The sequence below is a fragment of the Piliocolobus tephrosceles genome, chromosome 10 (assembly GCF_002776525.5).
Source record: "Piliocolobus tephrosceles isolate RC106 chromosome 10, ASM277652v3, whole genome shotgun sequence".
Taxonomy (NCBI): Eukaryota; Metazoa; Chordata; class Mammalia; order Primates; family Cercopithecidae; genus Piliocolobus; species Piliocolobus tephrosceles.
Window position 1 is genome coordinate 128436562 of NC_045443.1, and position 18418 is coordinate 128454979.

General features: G+C 44.9%; 1 protein-coding gene and 1 pseudogene across 4 annotated transcripts in view; one reads left to right on the top strand and one right to left on the bottom strand.

Moving 5' to 3' along the window:
- Window positions 1-18418, bottom strand: part of STX2 (syntaxin 2) — a 51159-nt gene that overhangs the window by 19754 nt on the left and 12987 nt on the right. For all 4 annotated transcript variants that reach the window (XM_023187251.1, XM_023187250.1, XM_023187252.1 and 1 more), the window contains 2 exons: window positions 12520-12619; window positions 4265-4339 (listed from right to left, as the gene is read on the bottom strand). In XM_023187251.1, coding sequence (XP_023043019.1) covers window positions 4265-4339; window positions 12520-12619 — 175 coding nt within the window. The remainder of the gene's footprint in view (window positions 1-4264; window positions 4340-12519; window positions 12620-18418) is intronic.
- LOC111522984 lies at window positions 6610-6706 on the top strand (annotated as a pseudogene).

Sequence of the window (18418 nt, forward strand, 5' to 3'; positions counted from 1 at the left end):
ATATATATACATATATGCACACATATATACAGATACACAGATATATATGCACACATATATACACAGATACACACAGATATATATATGCACACATATATACACAGATACACACATATATACACATATATGCACACATATATACACAGATATATATACACATATATGCACAAATATATACAGATATATATATACATATAGGCACATGTATACACTGATACACAGATATATACACATATATGTACACATATATACAGATATATGTACATATATGTACACATATATACAGATACACACAGATATATATACACATATATGCAAACATATATACACAGATACACACATATATACACATATTATGCACACATATATACAGATACATATATACACACATATGCACACATATATACACAGATACAGATATACATATATGCACACACATACACAGATACACATATATACATATATGCACACATACACAGATACACATATATACATATATGCACACATATATACACAGATACACACAGATATATACACATATATGCACATATATACACAGATACACAGATGTATATATACATATATGCACACATACATACATAGACACACAGATATATACACATATATGCACACATAGATACATAGATTATATATACAAATATGCACACATATATACACAGATACACAGATATATACACACATATGCACACATATATACATAGATACACACAGATATATATATGCACACATATACACAGATACACATGTATACATACATATATGCACACATATATACACAGATACACACAGATATATATACACATACACAGATATATACATATATGCACACATATATACACAGATACACAGATATATATATACACACATATATACAAATACATATTTACTCATCCATAAAAATGGAAACATAATCAACAAATTTTAAAACTGGGTACCACTAAAGGGAAAGGAGAAACAAGGCGGGGACAAAGAAAGAAGTTAGACTCTGAATATGTTTTATATATTTGACTTCAGAATGACATAAATACGTCACAAAACTATGATGCAAAATTAAATTTTAAAAACATTAATCCCTAAACTTAAAAGGAAAAAATAAAACAAACCTAACAGTAAGTCAAGTTAATGATATAAACACACAGAGAAGCCGGGTGCAGTGGCTCACGCGTGTAATCCTAGCACTTTGGGAGGCTAAGGCAGGCAGATCACTTGAGGTCAAGAGTTTGAGACCAGCGTGGCCAACATGGCAAAACCCTGTCTGCACTACAAATACAAAAATCAGCCAGGCATGGTGGCAGGTGCCTGTAATCAGAGCTACTAGGGAGGCTGAGGCAGGAGAATTGCTTGAACTCAGGAGGCGGAGGTTACAGTGAGCCGAGATCGCGCCATTGCACTCCAGCCCAGGGGACAAGAGCGAAACTCTGTCTCAAAAAAATAAATAAACACACAGAGGAAAAACTATCCAAAGTAACTTTAAAACCCAGTAATTTGTAGCTGGACACAGTGGCGTGTGCCTGTAGTCACAACTGCTGGGGGGATCACCTGAGCCTAGGAGTTCGAGGCTGTAGTGCACTATGATCACACCGGTGAACAGTCACTGCACTCCAGCCTGGCCAGCACAGCAAGACCCCAGGTCAAACAACAACAACAACAACAAAAAGTAATCTGATTAGATAGCCCAGTAGGATATACCTATAGACAAAAAGAATGACAAAAAATAAAAATAAAAAACAAACTTTTAAGTAATCATACTCTTGACAGTAGATGCTGGCATAATTATTTTGGGTTTGTTGTGCGTGTACTATGAATAGCAAGTGAATAATTATGTAAGTGTCAGTGAGAACCAGAATTTGGGGCATAGTTGGAAGGAGATAAAGACATAATATTGCCCGTATTAAGTAAAAATCCTTTCAAAAAAGTTTTTTAGTCCTCCCTTTATTCTTAATTTGGAGTCTTAGTAACAAATCATGATTCATTTTATCTTTCTAAAAAATCTTAGCCCAGTCCACTGCAAAAGCCTAGGAAAGAATGGTCAAGTCATCGTCATGTAGAGCAGTACATTCCCCAGCATGCCCACCGCGGTGTCTAGATAACATTCTTCAGACACAGCAGCGGGGCTCCCTGGGGAAATGGCTGATCCCAGGCCCAGGGCAGGAAAGGGGTGAAATGAGCATGGGTCCTTTTGTCACGGCAAAAAGTGGAAAGGCTGTCAAAGACAATGAGGGGCCTACCAAAAGGACTCAAGAGCCCACCTGACTAGCCAAAGAGACCATCTGAGCGTTGAGGAGAACGCAACAGTGAAAACATCAGATGTGTTTACATCCATGTGTTCACGATGATGGACGAGAAGCAGCAACAGAGACCCTCCCTGGTCACCTCTGGAGGACTCCAGGGAACCGACCTATGAAAATTATACCAGAGAGAGAGTCCAACGCTGATCCTCCCTGTCCTCCGTGATCTGTGACCCAGAATGCGCTTTGGCTCCCTTGGTTAGAGAAGCCAGATCATTTGTCCCACAGAACCTGCCCCGCTGCACCTTTTGCTGATTTCACCCTGCAACACATTCAACAGGCTCTGCTGTCCTCTGTATTTACTGTGGGTTGATAGTTAAATTCTCCAAACTTTATCCAATTCAAGAGTTGAAGGGGAAAGGTTTCTTTTTAAATAACTATTCCAGCAACTAAACAAAGAAGGAATAATAAAATCAGGATATTCACGCTTGTAATCCCAGCACTTTGGGAGGCTGAGACGGGTGGATCATTTGAGGTCAGGAGTTTGAGACCAGCCTGGCCAGCATGGCAAAACCCTGTCTCTACTAAAAATACAAAAATTAGCCAGGTGTGGTGGAGGGCGCCTGTAGTCCCAGCTACTCAGGAGGCTGAAGCAGAAGAGTCACTTGAGCCCGGGAGGTGGAGGTTGCAGTGAGCCGAGATCATGCCGTTGCACTCCAACCTGGGTGACAGAGACTCCGTCTCAAAAAAAAAAAAAAAATTCAGGATATTACTGCTTGCAACTTCTAATGAATTATGGATCTTGGAAACAATCATCCATTTTTGACAATATCGCAGAATAGAAAGGAATGTTATATCTTATTTAAAATTTTACTGGACTTACTTAGAGCCAAGAAAAAATGTTAATATCACCATTAACATCTTAACATAACCATGAGGACATAAAATCTGTAATCAGATGCTGCATCTTTACATTTTAAAAACCCACAAAAAACACCTGAATCAGATAACGCTTGGAGAATTTAACTACCAACCTACAGCAAATTCAGAGGACGGCAGAGCCTATTAAACGTGCTGCAGGGGTAAAATCAGCAAAATCTGCAGCGTGGCAGATTCTGTAGGACAAATGACCTGGTTTCACCAACCAAAGGAAAAAGTGCCAGAGAGAAAAACGATGGAGGGAGACTCTCATTTTTAAAAGCCAGGGCTTGGTCCTTACTTGGGACTCAATTCAAGCTAACTGTTTAAAAAAAAAAAAAATCATAAGACCACTGGGGAAATAGAACCTCTGCCTGGATATTTTGTACTATTAAGTAATTATAATGAATTTGGGTTTAGATATGATTGTGGTTGTGCCGTTGGGGAAGCTTCTGTTTTTGAAATACACACTGATGAAATCTCAGGTGCCTGGGGTGGGCTTCAGAATACTCTGGGAGCGGGTCGGGGTGGGAGCTCATGGAGAAGTGTGGAGCTGGGGGGTTGGCTTGTGGTCGCCTCCCTCTGCTTCTGCACACATCTGAAACCTGCCATAATAAAAGTATTTTATCATCTGCACAAAGACTGTTTTTGATCTTGATGCCATTCTGCAAAAACCAAATACAATGTGTTCTTCTACCAAATCAAGAAAAAGCAACCTCTGTTTAAGTCCCAGGTGAAAGCTATCAGCCTCCCAAAAAAACTACTGCTGCTAAAGTGAATGCCAAACATCATCAAATAAATTCCACTGAGTTTGAAAGAAATGAGCAATTAAAGGGTCCATTCAAGAAGAGCTTAGCAATTCACCCTCCCAAACATCTGCAACTTAGCCTGAAATGTCATAAAAAATGTAACAGTAACAGTTTATAAGCAAACACATAACCTTTTTCAATATGAATTAGTACTCTGAATTACATACAAATAATTTATTTTAAAGCAGTCACAATTTTAATTTTTAAAAATGTAAAATAACAAAAACCAATAAAGAATAAAATAACAAAAACCCACACTCCCAATTAAACATAAAACTTCAAACTTACCCTTTAACTTGGCTCGAATTTTATTTGCAGTTTTCTTGATTTCTTTGTTCAGATCTTCAAGCTCTTCTTTTATTTCTATAAAAATTTAAAATAAAAAAATAAAATACAGCATCTGAGCTATAACATCCAACATAAATGATATCCAATGAATTTAAGTGAAACAGTATTCTTAGTAAATATTCACTATTTTTCTGTAAGAAAAACTACCACTTATACCAGTGGTTCTCAAGGTGGGTTCCTAGACAGCAGCTTTCATAAATATCAGGCGGGACCTTAGTAGACGGGCCCCACCCTGGACCTACTCAGAAACTGAGGTGGGGGCAGTGGCCCAGCAAGCTGAGTTAGCAAACCCTCCAGGTGACACAAGTTTGAGACTTGCTGGTCTATACCAATCAATGAAACGGCTGCCTAAATCCACTGCTAACACCTAGACCTGGGAAAGGAAAACGGAGACCTAACGATGATCTCAACAAAGTCTCCTGTGTGTGTGCTTTTCTCTGGTGCTATCAGCTGTCTCCCCAAGACGCCCAAATAATCACAGCCACCACTTCAGTGCTGCTGAGCCGGCTGCCCTGGCCTGGCTTCTCAGACACTCAGGGCTGCAAGCAGAGGGCGATGGAGGCAGGGGCTGGCCTCCTGACATGGAGGGAGGCTGGCAGAGCAGGGGCCAACACTCCAGGGCAGTGCTGAGACCTAAGGCCGCCCCAGGGCGTCACAGCAGCCTCTGCCTTCATGCCTGGCTGCCCCAGAGCCCAGGGAGGCTGGCAGGATGTCTGCTCCGTGCCACACACTCACGTCTGCCAGTCCAGTGGCTGAAGTGACCTGAAGGGGGCTTCCCTCTCCTTTGGCCAGGAGTTGCTGAGACAGGAAGGCCCCCACCCCGTCTCTGGAGCCCTGTTGTCGTTTCACAGAGTCCTGCACTTGCCTCTCTCGCTCAATCTCACACACATCAGCCGGGGAAAAGGCAAATGTTTCCACCATAGACAACTCGGCCAAGAATGAAAGCTTTCAGAGATGCCATTCTCTTCCTGGCACCCCCTCAGTTGAGCACACGCAGGGTGCCCCGAGTACCCACTGCACACCAGCGCATGCTAAGTCTTCTTTCCATGCTCAGCTATGGTCATCAGATGCAGCCTGGCTCCTCCAGGGTTTCAGAACCAGATCAGAGACTGAGTGATGTCCAGAGGTGAGAGGTCACGCACCAGTAATACCTACTGAGTACGTGTGTGAAGGCTCGTGTCATCCAAGGAGGCTAAGAAGATCGCCAGGGATCTAACAACGCAGTTAAAAAAAAAAAAAGAGAAGACAAACCCAGGAAGCGCCAACGCCAGGCAGAAACTAACAACGGACGACACAGGTTTCACAAAACGCCATGGGCAGCCAGGATGAGAGGCGTCTACTGCAGCTGTCCCGCAGGAGGGGACATCTGACCTGGGAGTGGAGAGACTGGTGGCTTCTATTCCAGGCAGGAGAAGGGTCTGCAGCACAGAGCAGCAGGACAGTGGGCTGAAGTGACTGGCATGGGAGGAGGCTGACTATAGGCTGCCCGGGCAGGAGTGTGCAGGCCCGCCTGACTTTGGGGCTTTTACGGAGGGCACCAGTCAGCACTGAAGGTTTCTGAGCAAAAAAAGACATCAGTAAAGATGCATTAGAGATTTTTTTTTTTTTTTTTTTTGAGACGGAGTCTCTGTCACCCAGGTTGGAGTGCAATGGCACGGTCTCGGCTCACTGCAACCTCCACCTCCCGGGCTCAAGTGACTCTTCTGCTTCAGCCTTTCAAGTAGCTGGGATTACAGGCCCCCACCACCACACCTGGCTAATTTTTGTATTTTTAGTAGAGTTGGGGTTTCGCCATATTGACCAGGCTGGTCTCAAACTCCTGATCTCGTGATCCGCCCGCCTCAACCTCCCAAAGTGCTGGGATTACAGGCGTGAGCCACTGCGTCCAGCCTAGAAAGATAATTTTTAAGCAGGGCACAGTGGTGTGCACCTGTAGTCCCAGCTACTTCAGAGGCTGAAGCGGGAGGATCACTTAAGCCTAGGAGTTTAAGGCCAACCTGGGCAACTAGCAAGACGCCATCTCTATTTAAAAAAGGAAAGAAAAAGAAAAAAATGGAGAAAAATTATTCTGATAATGGATGAAACTAGAAAAAAAGAGAAACTAGACACAAAGGGGCCATTTCGTGTTTCTCCTCTGTGAACATGTTTCTAAAGGGAGATTCTCAGGGGAATCTTTCTACCACCCCAAGAGGTATTCTGAAATCTGTGGGGTATTTCCAGTCATCAAAAAAAAGGGAGAGCCGCTGGCATCCAGTAGACAGGAGCCAGGACTGGCACCAGCCAGCACCACACGACGTTCCTGAGTGTGACGACGGGGTGTCCGTGCACGTGTGAGATGTGCCACCCTCGAACCTCGTTATGTCAGCACATCACCCACTGACCTGCATAACTTCCAAATGAACACTGCTCACTCGGGCAGGAGAAAAGACCTGTTTTCCTGAGCCCAGAACCTGATTCCAGCTTACAAATAAGTCCTATTTTCATCTGCATCGTTTCAATATCCAGTGGATTTTCAGAGATGTAACTGCCGTGACACCGCTCTGCACGCGAGAAAGCTGGACTTCATTCTATATCAGCGACACAGCTGCCTTCGGAAAGCACAGGAAGGCTGCTGGCAGCATCTGAATCCCAACGCCCCATCAGCTCGCAGCCTTGGCTGTCAGTCACAGCACTTGTTTGTAGGGGGCAAGTGCCTGAATTTCATTTTCTGGTGTTGTGCCTGAGCCTGCACAATACAATTTGTACTTCAATTTGTACTTCCATTTTATGTCTCCTTCATATTAGTTTGGATATTACACGTTTTTAAAAAATTATGGAAGTAGGTAGGCTATATCATCTATGAACTTCATCTTAGGACAGTAAAGGGAACACAAAATGCTTTATAAAATGGGGCACTGAACAGGAATTACAGAGACTTGCTATGAATAAAGAGGGGGCAGGTCCACAGTTTGTAGCAGGAGTGCTGGCTCCCGTGGTGCATGAGGCTGATGCAAACACCCCCAAGGCCTGGCCACTGTGCCTGGGGAATGAGGGCTGAGTGTAGGCGTCTAAGTTAAAATGTACACACAGCAAGGGTATTTGTGCAGCGGTCTGGTCCAGCCGGCGCCTGAGCACAGCTGAGGACAATCAGACTCGGGAGACAGTCGTGAGCCACTGCGCAGCCACAGAAACCACGAGATCTGAGAGCCCGGCCTGCCGGTGGATGAGAGTCTCCCTCTTGAGCTGGTGGGCCACAGCAGGACTCACTTCCCTGGGGAAAGAAAGCCCTTAGCTCTTACACAGCACGGGTGGGAGGCACTCAAGAAGGAAAGAGTGAACTTGCTGCCACTACAGGCACACAGGGGCTTAAGCAGCTCATCAGCAAAATGAAAGAGGCACTGCCTGTCTGATCCTGCAAGATACCGGCCATAAGGTCACATTTGACAAACGTGGCATTTCCAATCACTGATGACGGGAACCTCCTCTTCCAGCGGCCTAGGTGATTCAGCTCAATCCACATGCTGAGAACAATTAGAAAGGGTAGACACTACTCTTTTTAAATCTGTGGAAAGCCATTAGAAACCTAACAAGGTGCAAAAATAAATAAAACGAAACAAAATAAAATAAAACAAAACAATAAAAAAAGAAAGAAACCTAACAAGGCAGGAAAGAAGACTCAGAAGAAGAAAACCCAAAGAAGTGGGTCCCACTTTTGCAGCCACTTTTACCAGGGGGCAGGTGCCAACTCCATAAAAGGCAACTGAGCTGCAGAGAAGCTGAGAGGACTGCTGACTTGGAGAGGCGATGCCCTAGGAGGACAGTCTGGTGGGAAGCTGGCCCTCGCAGGGGCGAAGCCTCAGCCTAAATCATCTCGATCCCTAAAAAATCAGGTCCAGAACTGCTGGCGCTTCTAACCATCTGCCAGAAATAAAAATAAATCACCTCTTTAAAAAGAAAATATCATTCAGGACTCGAATTATTACTACACATCATTCCAATACAAAGCTCAAAACTCAAATCAAAAATAACCAGGCAAAAAAACACACCCAAAAACCCCAACAAAAACGGACAACATTAACCCATCCACAGAGGCACCAGTTAATGAAGTTATCAGATACAGATGTTAAAACAATTACATTCACAGAGACAAAATGTAATATCATAAATTTTCCCAGAGAATAGGACAGTATTAAAAGGAACCAAAGGGAATTCTAGGAGTTAAAACCAATCCACAAATAATTCCATAGATGAAGAAAGATTCCCTGACCTGCAAGACCATCGCTGAAGAGAAATCAAAAGATAAGTCAGGGAAAACATTTTCAAAATGAAATATATAGAGAAAACATGATGAACAATAGAGAACAAAAGAGGACAGACAGAAAGGATACAGTGAAAAGCTCTAAAAGACAATTCCAGTCGCAAAGAGAGATGACAGAAAAAGGAGCAAGGATGCTATTTGAAGAAGTAATGGCCGAAGTTTTTCAAAACACAGCCAGAAAATGTCAATCCAAAGATTCAAGAAGCCTTATAAGAGGGAAAAAGAAAACGAAAACCACATTTCAAAACATCAAAGTAAAACTGCTAAAACCAAAGACCAAAAACCAAATACCTTAAAAGCTCTAATTAGCTGCCAAAAAAAAAAAAGTAAAGCCAAAGACACTGGAAAAATATGTTTTAAATCTTCAGAGTGGTGAAAGAAAGTAACTTCTAAACTAGAACCTTCCACTCAGTGAAAATATCCTTCGAGAATAATACTAAACTGAGGATAACTTCAGATAATAGTGAATCTTCACTGAAGGAGGTAAGAAGGAAGGGGAGAGGAACTGCAAGGGCAGGAAGGCCTAGGGTGGGTGGTCCCAGCCTGTGGTGGGGGCAGCTGGGCTGAAGCAGGGCAGGGGTCCTGGAGCCAAGGCTCCCTAGTAAGGCCCTGCAAGTGGGAGGGGGTTGCCGGAGCCTGGCCCGGCAGCTCCTTACGGGAGTTCACGGCTTCGTTTCTGAAGGCAGAAAGCCCCATGAGCGGCCCCCATGCCCTGCAGGGGAGGAGACAGGAGAGAGGCAACATAGTGAGACGTTGTTTCTCCCAAAAAAAAAAAGTGTGTGTGTGTGTGTGTATATATATTATTTATATATGTATATATATGTTACATATATATGATATATATAAACCTGTAATCCCAGCTACTCAGGAGGCTGAAGTGGGAGGACTCTCTGAGCCCAGGAGGCTGAGCCTGCAGTGGGCTGAGATCACGCAGCTGCACTCCCGCCTGGTCCACAGAGGGAGACTCCGCTGGGGCGGCGGGGGGGAGAATCACAACAGCACTGAAAGGCAGATGCCACCACTAGCTCATTTCACACGTGTGGGAACTGCCCCGGAGATGTTCAGTGATGCGTCCAAGGCCACACAGGGATAACCGGTGGAACAGGATCTGAAGCCAGAGCCACAGAGGTGCGGCTTCCTCCAGGGCCCTCAGGGGCTTCTGCACAAGGACCCGGGTCTCCATGAGTCTGATTTCCCGCAGAAAAGCACAGAATGCACGGGAGCAGGCGGCGCTGGAGACGGAGACGGCGCAGAAGCGGTCCCAGCGCAGTCGGAGGGGAGCCCCCGGGAACTGCTGAGGGAACAGGAAGCAGAGAAAACGGGAGCGCGCAGCCGCAGGACGACGGCACCCGAACACAGGGCGCAAGCCAGGCTGACGGCTGACTGCAGGAGCGAATCAAATCCCCGCCGTCCTGCAGGGGGAATCCCAGCCTCGTGGTCACTAAAACCCAAACCAGAATTACACACACTTCATGCTCCTGCAGGGCTGGATCCGTGTCTTGGAGGGCCTGAAACATCTACGTTTTGCAAAGACGCTCTTTTAATACAAAAGAAAAAAGAAATAATACAAAAGTAGAAAGTGAAAAAAGAAAAATGCCGGTAAAAGATCCTTCGTCCACCTCTCTGCCCTGGGATCCGTGGCTGCAGGTGGTGCGGCGCGGGCCGTTAGGACCGGGGACCCGCCCAGGACCGGCTGCCTCTGGCGCCACCTGGCGGCCGCCGTGCCCAGCCCTGCCCCAGGTCCTGAAGTTAACGGGGGATCTCCGGGAGGCAGCAGCCTGGGAATCACCTGCTCACCGGGACCTAAGCAGGGCGCCTGCTGGAGGATGGGGAGACACGGGGGAGGCGGGGCACCGTAGTCCCCATTCCTCCCTCCCACCCTTCCTTCTTTCTTTCGGAACAGGGCGGGAAGGCCAAGAGCCTGTCCCTCTCTGCATTATCCCAGGCCCGTCATTGGGAGAGGGGAATCACTGCATTTTGCTTTTTAAAGAACCACCAAGGAAGCGGCTGGAGGCTGCTGCCTACATTTTGGTTCACACTCTGTCACAAAACAAAAGACAAAAAAGCAATGGTTTTCTTTAGAGCCCAAAAGGGACTATCATCAAACAGTAACATTTCTAAATTTACTCAAAAAATAGTTCTGTCTGCTATGACTTGGCAGCAAAAATGTTTTGGAGGTAAATTATTAAAAAAAAAAAATGCTGATACTTATTCAAATAGAATTTCCCTAAGCATTAAGCATGATGTTAACAGATGGGACATAAAAGGTCCTACGGGCAAATAAATGTGTGAAACACTAAACAAAGCTAAACAGGCTTCCTTCTAGGAAGACTTCTCAGAACCTTGGTTATTCCAAGGGTACTGCAACTTCCCAAGAGGGGCTGGACGACTGCACGAAGAGGTCCCGGGAAGGATCTGGCCGCAGCACCCTGGCTGCACCGACTAGCTCATGAGACGGCGGCTCCGGAAACATGTTGGGAAACGCGCTTCTGAGCCCCTGAGAAGGCACAAACAGAGGCTCAGAACATTATTTTACAAGACACACACAATTTTAAAATGCGTTCTTTTTCAATTTAATACTACTTTATTTTTTCAATGTACGGCTACACTAAGTAACATTCCAACAAAAAATGTATTCGCTGGCAACTTTCCTCCAAGACCAAAAATACATGTGCCCCCATCACCACTTCCATTCAATGCTGTACTGGAGGTCAGCTAAGTAAGTCAGTTAAAACTAACAAGTATAAGAGCTGCAAGGAAAAAACGTTCACTATTATTCACAATGACATGATTGGGTAGAGACAATCCAACATTAGCTACAGAGAATATTAGAATTAATAACTGAGTAGGCAAGGGGTACAAGGCCAATATGCAAAAATCGTTGTATTTCTATATGCCAACAACAAACAGAGAAAATGACATTTAAAGTAGATATGGCCGGGCGCGGTGGCTCATGCCTATAATCCCAGCACTTTGGGAGGCTGAGGCGGGTGGATCACAAGGTCAAGAGTTCGAGACCAGCCTGGCCAATATGATGAAATCCTGTCTCTACTAAAAATACAAAAGTTAGCCGGGTGTGGTGGCGGGCACCTGTAGTCCCAGCTACTCGGGAGGCTGAGGCAGGAGAATTGCGTGAACCCAGGAGGCAGAGGTTGCAGTGAGCCGAGATTGCGCCATTGCACTCCAGCCTGGGCGACACAGCAAGACTCCATCTCAAATAAATAAATAAATTAATTAATTAATTAAATAAAATAAAACCATGTCTTTTCTCCCAATGAGGAGATGCAAATACCGTGGGGAAGCAAATTGGGACAAAAATCCAGGTTCTCCAGCTGCTTCCACTGAGCTCCTTTCACTTTTCTGTGTGCCTAAGATTCAAAACGAAGCAAATGTGAAGCAGGTAAAGAAAAAAAAGCATTTCTTCCGTGCCATCCTCCACAGGCACTGAACACAGCCCAGTCCATACAAAAGCTCCTCCTTGAGACTTTCAGAGTCACCTCAGTGTGTCTTCCTATTTCACTCTGCTCTTACAAGTACTGTTTTCCAAGTCAATCCCGGCTTCACTGCCCTCTGGACATAAAGTGCTGTCTTGCTGAACTGTGGTCTAATCTTAGCTCCTAAGTCCTGCAAAGCCACTTTCGTGTATTCTTTGGGATATGATCCATCAGTGCTCCTCACTCTGGCTGGCCATTCCAATCATATGGGCAGCTTTAAAAAAAAAAAAACATACAGATGCCCTGGCTCACCCCAGGCCAAACGCCTCAGACTCTCTAGGGTATCAGCATTTCGTACAAACTCCCCAGAATCTAACATGAAGCCAGAGTCGAGGCCTGTGCTGCAGACAGCAAGAGAGACACACAGACAGACAAACGTTTTGTTGTTAAAACCAACAACTTACTTCCTTCTGGGTTTGGTGCAGAAAGAATGATGCTGTGGTTTTTCTTTACTTCTTCAACATATTGAGTTATTTTATCAATACTGTTTCTAATCTCCTCAACCTAGGAGAGAGAGAGAGTCATTATAGAATGGCAAACTCAAATCTGTGACCACTTTTCATCCCCTAAAAGGGGAAGGATAAAGGAGGGAAATAAATAATTACCACATAAGAAATAAAAGCCTCTTCCATTCTCACACTGGTATAATTTTTTTTTTTTGAGACAGAGTCTCACTCTGTCGCCCAGGCTGGAGTGCAGTGGCGCGATCTCGGCTCACTGCAAGCTCCGCCTCCCGGGTTCAAGCCATTCTCCTGCCTCAGTCTCCCCAGTAGTTGGGACTAGAGGCGTCCGCCACCACGCCTGGGTAATTTTTTTTGTATTTTTAGTAGAGACGGGGTTTCACCATGTTAGCCAGGATGGTCTCGATCTCCTGACCTCGTGATCTGCCCGCCTCAGCCTCCCAAATTGCTAGGATTACAGACATGAGCCACCGCACCCGGCAGTATCATTAAATTTAAAAAATAAAGATATACCCTCTGAATATTTCTGCCTTCATACCTAAAGCAGTACCAATCAACATTCACCAGGAAAACCTATTGGGCTGTAAAAATTTCTAGTCAAATCCCAAGCATGAAACAGATGGGGCCAATTAGAAGCACACTACTACTAATACCCATTTTCAGTATAACCAGGAAGTAAGCCCATAAAACATGCGGCACAGTGGCTCACACCTGTAATCCCCGCTCTGTGGGAGGCCAATGTGGGCGGATCACTTCAGGCCAGGAGTTCAGGACCAGCCTGGCCAACACAGAGAAACCTCTTCTCTCTATTTTGTAAAAATACAAAAATTAGCCAGCTGAGGTGGCACACACCTGTGATCCCAGCTACTCAGGAAGCTGAGGCTCAAAAATCGCTTTAATCAGGAGGCGGAGGTTGCAGTGAACAGAGATCGCACCACTGCACTCCAGCCTGAGCAACAGAGCAAAACTCTGTCTCAAAAAAAAAAAAAAAGAAAAGAATAATAATACTCTTATGGGAGGAGGTATCTACAGCTCATACAGCCAAACCTTCATAATTGTTATCTTTGACCTCTAAATGTTTAAATTCAATATGTGTTTCAAAATGTAATGTATCATTAGCAAGATTTATCTAGATGGAGTCATAACATTATCTTCAAAAACCTCTATATCACGCTGAATAATGACCCTAAAGATGTTCAGGTCCTAATCCCTGGGCCTGTGAGTTACCTTATAGGACAAAAGATATTTTGCAGATGTGACTAAGGATCTTGAGATGGGAAATTATCCTGAATTCTCCAGGTCGGTCCTCATTAACCCATTTATGCCAGAGGCTACAATTTGTGTGTGTGAAAAATCAGAATTTGGCAATGACCCTGAGCAGTAGGATATAAATAACTCACACAAGCTTAGCGTTCCAATAATGGAACACTAGGCATAAATGGGTTAAAGTCGCAAGTATTCTTAGAAGACAGCAGTAGAGGGAGATCCAGCTACAGAAGTAGCAAGGTGAACCCTGAAGCAAGATGTTCTGCTGCCAGCTCCTACCTCCTTCCTCATTTTAAAATAGTAATTATAGGCCAGGCACAGTGGCTCATGCCTGTAATCCCAGCACTTTGGGAGCCAAGGCAGAAGGATCACTTGTGGCCAAGAGTTCCAGCCTGGGCAACACAGAGAGACCCCATCTCTACAAAAACTAAAAAAAAAGAAAATTAGCTGGGCACAATGGTGCATGCCTGCAGTCCCAGCCACTCAGGAGGCTGAGGCAGGAAGACCACTTGGGCCCAGGAAGTTGAGGCTGTAGTGAGCTGTGATTGTACCACTATACTCCAGCCTGGGCAACAGAGCAAGATCCTGCTCTTAAAAAAAAAAGAAAAGAAAAGAATTATTAACCGTTACATGTTGCGGCACAATCCACATCCTAATCCCGGAGTCTGTGAATATGTCACCTTGCACGGCAAAGGGAACTTTGCAGATGTGATCCAGTTGAGTCTTGAGATGGGAGACTACCCTGGATTATCTGGGTGGGCCCAACGGAACCACAGGAGTCCTTGTAAGACAAGACAAGAGGACCAATGTTGGAAAAAGGACATTGATCATGAAAACAGCAGCTGGAGTGATGGCTTTGAAGGTGGAGGAAAACCAAGAACACAGGCCGCCTGTGGAAGCTGGAGAGGAAGGCAGCTCCCGGGGGCTTGCAGCTCTGCCCTGCCAGCACCTGAGCTTCTCCAGGCCCTGGAACTAGGAGGAGGTGAGAAACGTGTTGTTGAACCACAGTGATTTGTTACAGCAGCAGCAGGAAACTGACACACATCAACATAAATAACACATTTCTGTGAAAAAATAGATCTTCAAAAAATCAGTGGAAACAGGGGCAGTGATTTGCACTTTTTGTAAATCTAATGTCTAGCTTAATAGAAAGCACCCTGATCGTCACAGATACTCTTTTGTGTGTTGGCTCTGAGAAACTCCGTCACTGTGCAGTCATAAGAGAGTGAAAATGGCAATGATCATCTTAGTATTACTTTGAAAAGAGCTTTGACCACAGAATCCTCTTGAAAGGATCTTAGGGACCCCAAGGACTCCTAGGCCAAGCCTCAGACCAGATTTGAAAAGTCTAAGTATTAAAGAATCACACAAGCCAGGGGCAGTGGCTCACGCCTGTAATCCCAGCATTGTGGGAGGCCAAGGTAGGTGTATCACTTGAGATCAAAAGTTCAAGACCAGCCTGGCCAGCATGGCAAAATGCCATCTCTACTAAAAATACAAAATTAGCCAGGCGTGGTGGCGTGCCTGTAGTACCAGCTACTCAGGAGGCTGAGACAAGAGAATTGCTTGAACCCGGGAGGAGGAGGCTGCTGTGAGCCGAGATCACACCACTGCACTCTACCCTGGGTGACAGAGCGAGGCTCCGTCTCAAGAAAAGAAAGCAAAATTACCATTTCTAAAGTAATACACATATGTTAGAAAGTAAAAGAAAAAAAACATTATTTTAACTCTTGGAGAGTTCTGCAATATATACCACTGCTAACTCCAAGCCCCCGTGTGGCTCCAGAGGAACGGACAACTGCAGGGCTACCCACCCCGCATCCAGGGAGGCACCGAGACAGAACAGTGCCAGCTAGCATGATATGTCCAGGAATAACATAGCACGGGGGGGGGGGGGGGGGGTCCTTTGGCTCCATTATAAATCATCTTCGCAGAAACGAGACTCCCTGGCCACCCTTCAGAGCACTGTTTTAGTGTTAACCAAACACTCGCCATGTGAAATCCATTTCTCTTGCAAGCTTCTATGTGATATTGAAGATCAGAATGAGTTTATATTAACAAACATTATTTGCTTCTGTATTTGTCTAGGAAGTCATTTCACAGAAATTAAGTGCAAACTAAATTAACTATTTAACAAATGAAAGCTTGAGCTTAAGTTAGAACCCAGTGAGGACAAGCACTGGGCAAGCCTTCCTAACGCATGAGTAACCTGTTTCCCACATGCCCCTGAGATGCCAGCAGCACAGACAGCCTGGCACCAGATAGACAAAGACCACGGCTTAATGGCAGTCAGTGAATTGCACAATGTAACTTTTCTGTGCTGCTTTTTTTTTTTTTTTTTTTTTTTTGAGACAGAGTCTCACTTTGTCGCCCAAGCTGGATTACACTGGCGTGTTCTCAGCTCACTGCAACCTCCGCCTCCCGGGTTCCAGCGATTCTCCCGCCAAAGCCTCCCAAGCAGCTGGGATTATAAGCACCCGCCATCATGCCTGGCTAATTTTTGTATTTTTAGTAGAGACAGGGTTTTGCCATGTTGACCAGGCAGGTCTGGAACTCCTGACCTAAGGTGATCCACCTGCCTCGGACTCCCAAAGTGCTGGGATTACAGGCATGAGCCACTGCACCCGGCCTGCACTATGTAACTTTTCTATTAAATGCAACACTTAATGGCAGGAGATTCTTTAAAATAAATACATTTTTACAAAGAACTTGCATGGAGTTAAGCAACCAAGTAAAAGGAATAAAATCGGAAAAATAATAATTTGACAAAGGGGGCAGGAAGGCTAAAGACAATTTAAAAAGTCTCATTTCCAAGAAGTGAAATCAGGAAATCCAAGCATCTTAACTCCTTTATACCTTAAAGGAACTTCCTTGTAGCTTACAATGTAATCTAATGGTTTTTTCCTTTAGATAACAGTAGCAGCTAACAAATACTACAAAACCAGTGACTAGGCTTATGTGAGATATTCAAGAAATTCTGATTGAGTCTGAAAAACTAATAACTTTCCATATACTTTTATAAACCTATTAAAATGTTCCAATCTAGGCACTGCTAGGCCAGCTGAGGCTGCCGAGTTTAACTATCCCATGAGACTCAGCATAATCAAGGTGAGTCCTCCAATAATCAAGGCGAGTCCTGCAATGAAGGTTCCGTTATTAAAAAACCCACTGGACATGTGTTTTCGTTTCTTCAGGTTTTACAAGGTCAATGTATTTGTTCTGTGACTCAATTTCAAAAATTTGAAATTATGCAACATTAGATCAGATAGTTCTTAGGTTTGAGAATTTCAGCAGGGTCTAAGCCCAAGAGCTGTGCTGGGGAGATAAGCAGGAGGGGGAGGCCTCACACCTCAGACAGGATCCCAGCACTGGCAGGCCGCCACGTCTTAAAGTATCAGCCACTGGGTCACCAGTGACTTTCCTCTGAGTCTTCTACCTGAGCTCATATACAGCTGATCAGTCACCGATTTCAGACCCTGAGTCCTCTGCTCTATGCACCTGCCCTCAGGACTCACTCCCACCAGTGGAGGGGTGGCAGTGCTGGTGGGAGCCACGCACACCTGACCCCTGTGCCCGCAGCCAGGTGCCACCTCTGCTGCCAGAGCCACCACTTCCTGAAGAACCAAGGAGTCCTCGTTCTGAGACACTGCCCATCTTGCAGGGAAGCCTTTGTAAAACTCTCTTAAGGGGCGCCGCAGGACCTCCCAAAGGCAGCCTGCAAGGAGGAGGCGCTCCTGCAGCAGCCAGCGCCGGGTGGGAGAAGCGGACACCCACCAGCAGAGGGCGCTGCAGGCCTGGCCCCAGCAGACGCGGAGGCCGCGTGCACAGCTCCACCATCCGCACGCAATTCCCTCCTGGACTGCACCAGAACGATATTTGCATTTCTCTCATTATTAACATTGTGATCATACTAAAAATTCCACAGAACTTATGTAATTCAAACAACTTTTAAAAATATTAGCTGAAGTATTATTTCAAATATTATAAATGCACAATCATATTGATATACATCTTTAAAGAAGAAAGCCGCCATGCGTGGGGGCTCACACCTGTCATCCCAGCACTTTGGGAGGCCGAGGCAGGCGGATTGCCTGAGCTCAGGAGTTTGAAACCAGCCTAGGCAACATGGTGAAACCCCGCCTCTACTAAAAATGAAAAAAAAAGAATTAACCGGGCGGGGTGGCACGCACCTGTGGTCCCAGCTACTTGGGAGGCTAAGGCAAGAGAATCACTTGAACCTGGGAGGCAGAGGTTGCAGTGAGCCGAGATTGTGTCACTGCACTCCGGCCTGGGCAACAGAGTGAGACTCTGTCTCCAAAAAAAAGAGACAGCCTCAAACTGAATAAAAAATTAAGAACCAACTATATGCTGCCAACAAGGGACATATTTTAAAATTAAGACCCAAACAGATTAAAGGTAAAATAATTAAAAAGATACCATGCAAACAATAAGCATAAGAAAGCTCGAGTGGCTATATTAATGCCAGACAAAATAAACTGCAGGATTACGAAAGACATTGAGAGATACTATAATAATAAAGAGGTCAATAATTGATTAGATATAGATATAGATATAG